Here is an 8,016-nt window from a genome sequence, read left to right as displayed (position 1 = left end):
CAAATTGCATCAGTTAAATGCCACATGCAGCCACCAAAGAGCCTGCAAAATTTCCAACTGAACTTCAGCCGCTATTTTTGTCATCACCCTTTACCCTCTTGCTATAGGTCAATTAATATGTTATGCGTCGTAGGATTTGAGTTAGGTTTAATTTCATTTTCTTATGCTAACGTTAAGGTAAAAATAAGAGACAAAGTCATGAGCACGAAGAGAAAGGTTCAAGACAGACAAATTCAACTGCCACTTATTTTATTTGCAGGGTACAACACGGTTTTAAATTTGATTGTTTCCCTAATAAAAAACTTCACGAATCATCTCACAAGAAATAAACCTATAAATACATTTGCTTGAGCTCAATTTCTCTCCACCTCTTCCTTAATCAATAGTCAACAGCATCATATACAAAAGTACAACACAAATCTCTTTCTGGTCTTGTCTTGAAACATTCAAACAAACCAACAACAACAATAACAATGGATACTACTCCATGCTTGCTTCAAATGGTTTCTGCTTTGGTTCTGATTTCATTGGCCTCAGCATCTCTGGAAGTGGGTTTCTATAGGTCCACATGCCCATCTGCTGAGGCAATAGTGAAAAGCACTGTAGAAAAAGCAATTTCTGCCAACCCAGGCATAGCAGCTGGTATCATCAGATTGCACTTCCATGATTGCTTTGTTAGGGTAAGTTCAATTCATATATATATATATATATAGATGAGTTTCTTCTTAATCACTTCAAAGAGAACAAAAGTTAAAAATATATGAGTTTCTGATTCTGAAATTGCTTTGTGCTGCTCCTGTGTTGATCAGGGATGTGATGGTTCTGTGTTACTAGCATCTACACCGGGAAACCCGCCAGCTGAACGAGACAATTTCATCAACAACCCAAGCTTACGTGGGTTCGAGGTGATTGACGAGGCCAAGACCCAGTTGGAGGCTGCATGCCCTAACACAGTATCATGTGCTGACATTTTGGCCTTTGCAGCACGAGACAGTGCTTCCAAAGTTGGTGGAATAAACTATGATGTTCCATCAGGACGCAGAGATGGTCGTGTCTCTATTGGTGACGAAGTTCCACAGAATCTTCCTGGACCGGGTTTCAACGCTGATCAACTCATCAATAACTTTGGACAAAAGGGTTTGTCCGTAGATGAAATGGTCACACTTTCAGGAGCACATTCAATCGGTGTGGCTAGTTGTGGTGTCTTCTCGAATCGCTTATACTCTTTCAGTGGCACGGTCACACAAGATCCCTCACTCGACCCTTCATATGCTGAAACGTTGAAAAAGCAGTGTCCTCCGCCACCCGCTGTCACAGGCACCACAGTTTCTCTGGAACCTTCCACTCCTATTCGTTTGGACAGCAAATACTATGAGGGTTTGATCAACCACCGTGGCTTGTTGACATCGGATCAGACCCTGTTCGCCACTCAATCCACAAAGCCAATGGTTGAAAGCAATGCATACAATGGTGCAAGTTGGGCTGAGAAGTTTGCCCAAGCGATGGTGCGCATGGGTTCAATACAAGTGCTTACCGGCTACGATGGTGAGATCAGGAAGCAGTGCAGCTTCGTTAATTAGTTAACAGCAGCAAGAGCTCCTTGATATTTCCCTGGAAAAAAAAAAAAAAAACTTCGTTAATTTGTTCATAATTTCCTTTCGTAAAGGGGAAATTGAAATGGTTTGCAATTGTTCTTCTGTTTTTGAGTTTGATTCGTACAATTCAAGTGTGTATATCCTCTAGGCGGTTATTCATGTGCCTTACCTCTTCTTGTAATACTTGTTTTGCTGATAAACAATAATACATTATTGATTTTCCTTAAGCTTTCTTTTATAGATGTAGGTGAACCTTTCAACTCTATTTTTCTAAGAAATTCTGATCTGTCCTTCTAAAAGATCTAATACTGCTATTAAAGTTGATGATTTGTATCTTAGTGTCCGACTCAAAGGAAACATCGGAACAATTATGTTCTTGTTATGATAAAAATCAAGGGTAAAATCCAAGATATATTTTGAAAGATACAATTAGGATTTAGAGTTGAGGTGAAAATCTGATATTAATTATAAATGAGAACCTTTCTAGTTTATTTTTCTAAAAAAGGCAGTTTATCTTTCTAAAATATTTAAGAATGTTATCTTAATGATTTGTCGTTTTGTATCTGATTCAAATAGAAACAAGTTTGTTCTTGTTATGGTAAAATTCTATAGTAAAATATAGTTTATACATTGAGAAAATAAACAAAGTATGAGTTCAACGTATATTTCTTTTATTAGTAAAGTATATTACATATAAGTATTGAGGTATTTGAAATATCTCAACCACGTATAAAAAAAAAAAATATATATATATATATATATATATATATATGAAATTTCATCATAATTTTATCTTTAAAATGTTTTTTAAAAAAGTAGAAGGAGGAAAAAAATATTTAAATTATATTTGACTTCGACTTCTAAAATAATATGATACTTAATATGATACTTATTGGATACAAGAACAATAAATAATTTGATTAAAACTAATTTTTAATTAAATTATAAAAGATTGCATGTTTTTCCCGTTTGAAACCATTTTTAATTATCTACATGACCACAGCTAACATGGTGCCTAGACAGTTTTAGACAAAAGGTTTTGGGTTGATAATTGTAATAAGGAGCTAAAAAAACAGAAATAATCTGAGGTAAATATAAGTGCTGTAATGGGAAAAAAATAGAAATTAAAAAATGTAAATGAAAAAAGAAAAAGAAGTTGGTGTATGAGTAAATAGTTCGATCAATTGTTAAATTTGGTGCATGAATGTACTCAATTGTTAGATATTTTAATTGAGAGATATCATACAAACTCAACTTGTAACAAAATGGAGCCATCATTTCCGTTGACAAAAACAACTTAATGATAATCAATATCCACAAGGAACCATTCAATTTTGACTTTGTATATTAGACATTTTTGTTTTTTTAATGGGGTCCAACATTTTTTTATGCTTACAACAAAGTTTGAAGGATTAAACAAAACATCATCGCAACATATTCAACTTTTTCTAAAAAAACTGAACATGCAATAAACATTTAGTAACGACACATCATAAATTCAGAATTTGTGACAAACTCTAATGTCTCAATTTTACTTTGAGTTTGACTAATTTGAGTAAATGAATTTAAGTAGAGGAGATTATTGGGAAGCATTATAGCGATAAAAGGGGCTTTTTGAAATAGGAAAATGGTACTATTGATACATTAAGCAAGTGATAACGAAAACAACTACACCTTATTTTGTTTAAATTTATGTGTTCTTATTTATACATTAATTATGACAAAATTGTCGTTATATGTATAGATATGAGGACGATTATAGCTTAAATAGTTATTGTTTTAGAAATTTTTCAATACTATTTAGTTTTATAATGTTTAATTTAACAATTTTTATTATCAGACTTCTTCGTATATATCTTCAACAATCAACAATTATGAGTTTAATCTATTTTATAAAATAAAAACACAGAATTGCGTAACCATATAAGACATTCATAACTGAACAATTCTAAATACATTAGCAAAGGTTAAAATATTAAAAAACATATACTGAAAAATGAAAGTAAAGGTCTTAAAACTAACGTTATATACCATCTACTCTAATGTATTCTAAAAATTAATAAAAAAGGTTATCCATATATATACTCAATTGTTTTAGAGTCAAATAAATTATATCAGTAAATTATTATAAGATATAATAATTTGAAATTAGTCAAACGAATAACTATATTATTTATATTAAATTTATATTATGAAAATTATAATAAAAAGTAAAATAAAAAATTTAATGGAAATATTGGTTTATAAAAGAGATTAGGAATTTTTTTTTGTTATAGCATGTTTTTACTATGTAAATTATCATGAAAGTGTGTGAAGAGGAATAAAGTTTAATTAGTCGGATGGTATCCACTTTTATTTAGATGTGTTAGTTTGATACCTGCTTTTAAAAAGGTACAATTGAGTCCCAACTTTTGAAAAAATGTTTCAGTTAGGTCCTTTTCAGCAAAAAAATATTAGGTCCTAAATTTTGATATAAATATCAATTCTTAATTTTGTAATTCATTTTAAATATCAATACAGTTAACGACTATAGTAATTTTTGTCTGAAAGGGACCTGATTAAGACACTTTTCAAAAGTTTAGACTAGATTGACACATTTTTAAAAGCGGGTACCAAACGGACACATATGAACGAAAGTGGGTACCATCCGACTAATTAAACCAAGAAATAAATACAAAGAGATAGATTGGAAAATAGAGGTTTGGGGAACACATAGATTGAGATTGAAGTAATTCTCGCATGATCTCTCACAGATTAAGGTTAGTATCATATTATGATTTATGTATGTCAGATTTATGATTCTTTTTAAGATGTTTCTCTAAATTAAGTTTATCCCAAATTAGTATAAACCTAATTATGATTTGAGGGATTCTTTTATGAAATTGGTATGAACCTTACTTATACTTTTTCCCAAATTATTATAATCCTTAATTATGAAATTTAGGAATTTTGTGTTTTTTGCTGCCTAAGGTAATTTTTTTTTAAAGTTTTGAATTTATACTGTGTTGCTTATTTAATTAAAGTGGTATGAATTTTGTTATGTCTTTCATTGTGATAATTGTGATTTCTGAATATAAATTTTATCTTTTTTTCTAAATAGGTGAGATGTTAAATTTATATTAAAAAGATTATGATAAAGAGTAAAAGAATTAATTCCTTTTTTGAAGAAGAAAGTTTGTGATAAAGATGAAAAAAAACGGCATATATGTTAACTAAAATTTTTATGAGAACCAAGAAGTCAAGACAATGAAAATCAAATCTCTAAAGTTTCTAGAGTTATATATAATGAATTTAAAAATTCATTAGAATGCGATCCGAAAAAAGCGTCTTCAAATTTGATAATACCCACCACATCAAATTGATGAGGTACACAGAGATTATCTAAAATAATATTCATGGTTTAGTATCATGATAAAATAGCAAATAATAGTCATATTTTTTTTGAATTTTATTATTATGTGTGTTTGTTCTAAGCAGAGGAAATGAGGAGAAAAAATGAAAAACTTTTTTTTTCTAACTAAAAAAAATTATATATAATAAATTTAATTTGGCACCCCTAAATATTTTCTCCAAGTTCCGCCACTGTATAAGTCTAGGTTTTTTTTTTTTTGTTTTTTGTTTTTATTTCACCATCTATATATACATACATAGCATATGTGAAGTTTAATAAAGAAGAGATTCATAAATGTGGTTTAATTTTTACCAAATTTTATCTAGCTTATCTTCCCTTTAAAATAACTTGAGTGTTAAGTTCACATGAGGTGGGAGTTGCGTTAATATATAAAAACTGCATCAAAGATTTTTGTTCACATAGGTTTGATAGCACTTATGTGAGTGTAGAAGATCGCTTGTAAAGAAAATTACACCTGACGATTGAGCACATTTATCTTCCTTCTTAAATAACTTGGGTGTGACTACATTATATGAGTGTGAGATGCGTTTATAGAGAAAATTGCATAAAATGTTCACCAACAGAGGAATAGCAAAAGTCCACAAATTTGACTTCAAGAAGTGTGGAAACACATTGTTACACAAGTTCATTCATATACAGGCATGATTGAAGGAAAATGATAATTGTGAGACTAACCATAATGTACGTTCCATAGAGGAGTCTTTATTTAAGCGCTTGGAATTGAGTCACGTAGCAAATTAGACTGATTGAGATTTTAAAAACCAGAGGGGTTCTGCTACTGATACAGCGCCTAGCGGCACAGGTAGGTGCGCCAGGCGGTGAGACTAGCGCCAGGGGTCCCTGTATTGTTTGGCGCCTGGCGGCACGGTGTGCTCCGCCAGGCGGTAACGAGAAAATAGTGGGTCTGGGGGGACGCTGGCGCCTGGCGGTGAGTGAATACCGCCAGGCGGTCTGGAACAGTTTCGCCTAGCGGCGTGTGGGCCGAGCCAGGCGGAAATGTTGTTGTTCTTTGCTTTTGAGTGTGTTGTTTTAACTGACAATGATGCTTTGCTTGGATCGGAAGATGCTGTGCCATGAGCGGGTAGGTTCATGGATGGTGTTTGACATGTGATGATATGGGCGGGGAGGTTCATATCAAGTTACTCTCACGTGGGGATACGAGCGAGGTAGGTTCGTATGTTCCGTGCTCACGTTGAGAGATGTCACGTGCGGGGAGGTACGGGGGCTGGTGGATCACATGTGTTGGACTACGGGCGGGCAGGTCCGTAGAGTAGGACTACGAGCGGGGAGGTTCGTATAGCAGGACTACGAGCGGGAAGGTTCGTAGAGGCAGGACCACGAGCGGGCAGGTTCGTGTGAGCATCAGATTCCCGAGTCCAAGGTTAACAAATTGTATGATTTGAAGACTGATAAGTCTTGGGGTTAAGGTCTTGGCCAAGAATTTTATATAATGAATAGGACGGGTATATGATTCATCTCGTTTTGTTTATGCTTGTTATTTTATTTTTCTCAGCTCACCCTTTCTGTTTGTGTTTGGCGATGATCGTGTAATTCGTTACACGGGAGCAGATGTTGATACAGGTGGTGCTGAGGATGTTCAGATGGCGGAGTGAGGGCTAGCATGGGATTAGAGCTAGGGTTTTGCTCATATGTATTTTACGTTTTAAATACAAATTTTGGGAACTTGTAACATTTTATGAATTCAGTTATGAGTTTTTGCGCGCTATTTTTAATAAATTGAAATTTTCCTGCGTTAGGGTTTTTATAAAGATGACTATTAATATAATTGTTTCTTTTATTATTTATTTTTAAGTAATATTCCCTAGGGATGTTACAATGGGCGTGGATTACAAATAGATATCCATAGGCAAATTTTATGTACTCAGATTGGTGCATGAACCCCACAATATGCATAAAATCCCAATAATCAAATGCATAGAAGGTAAGTTGATAGAGAAAAAATCGAGCTAGGTAAGGGTGTGGTGCAAAGTTGTTTGAATAGTAATAGGTTTCAGGATTGTTGGAAATTGCATAGGAGGTCCAATATTCTTAACAAGGCTGCAAGCCTTCCTTTTTTTCCTTTGCTTGTACGTATGCAAGGTTAAAATGATCTGGTCAAGACAGCCTGGACATACAATTTGCAACTCCATAAGAGGGTTTAAAGGGTCAACGAGATGGCAATGGTTGACAAAGCTCTCAAAGGCCATATCATATCATACCCAGTTTTGTTCGAAAATTTCAAAATGGTACCCACTTTGAACTTTGTCTCAATTTAGTATCCAGTTTCGATTATTGCATCAATGTAGTACCTCTAGTTAAATTATCACAAACGCCGTTAAGAGCCAGGTGACGTGGCATAGTATAACTGATACATGTCACAGTTTGTAATTGTATAGTGGCCTTTCAACTGTTAACGTGTACAGTGGATTTATTTAAATAAGTTGTGTGATTAAATGTTTGCCCTAACATTGGTTTGGCCCCAATCTGCATTTTCATCTTCTTTTTCATCGCAGAGCATTCAATTTGTGGAACAAAATGTCTCGCGCACGAAGTCAGGGTTGTTCTTCTTGTTCATATGGGTCACAAAACCACAGCGTCTCTCGTCGTCCTGGGTGGTGTGGGTCATCAGATGGATCTCCAACTTGTTATTGTGGGGAGATTGTAGTGTTGAGGGTGGCAAGAACAATGAAGAATGGTGAAAAACAATTCTGGGGTTGCCCTAACTATAAGGTTTGAGCTATGATTTTGCTTAGTTTTGTTCTTAGAGTAGAGGTGGATGTTAAGGAAATTTATTGACATCTGTTGATTGGTATTTTTGAGCAGCGAAGTGCAAATGAGGGTTTCAAAGGATGCAATTACTTCAAATGGTGCAATAAAAAAAATGTGGATGAAAGGAATGCAACTATTGGAAGACAAAGCAAAAAGATTACTGATCTAGAGAAAGTCGTAATAGATTCTGAGAAATGGGTTAACTTTTTAATTGGGATGATAAGTTTTTTTGGGGTTGAT

The 8,016-nt window shown here is 33.8% G+C and overlaps 1 protein-coding gene across 1 annotated transcript; it reads left to right on the top strand.

Moving 5' to 3' along the window:
* The first annotated feature begins 354 nt into the window (after window positions 1-354).
* LOC114173028 (peroxidase 5-like) lies at window positions 355-1,822 on the top strand. Its single transcript, XM_028057221.2, has 2 exons — window positions 355-680; window positions 810-1,822. The coding sequence occupies exons 1-2, from the start codon at window positions 474-476 to the stop codon at window positions 1,578-1,580; spliced, it is 978 nt and encodes a 325-aa protein (XP_027913022.1). The 5' UTR covers window positions 355-473; the 3' UTR covers window positions 1,581-1,822.
* Window positions 1,823-8,016: the final 6,194 nt, after the last annotated feature.

This window comes from Vigna unguiculata, chromosome 2 (genome assembly GCF_037176805.1).
Source record: "Vigna unguiculata cultivar grain cowpea cultivar isolate G323 ecotype 2 chromosome 2, ASM3717680v1, whole genome shotgun sequence".
In the NCBI taxonomy this organism is placed as follows: domain Eukaryota; kingdom Viridiplantae; phylum Streptophyta; class Magnoliopsida; order Fabales; family Fabaceae; genus Vigna; species Vigna unguiculata.
This window is presented reverse-complemented; position numbering and strand designations above follow the sequence as displayed.

What these genes read in the sequence shown, in the direction of transcription:
- LOC114173028 (XM_028057221.2), top strand. Translation starts at nt 474, where the DNA reads ATGGATACTACTCCATGCTTGCTTCAAATGGTTTCTGCTTTGGTTCTG. An exon ending in TCCATGATTGCTTTGTTAGG is followed by an intron (nt 681 to 809) that starts GTAAGTTCAATT and finishes TGTGTTGATCAG; the next exon opens with GGATGTGATGGTTCTGTGTT.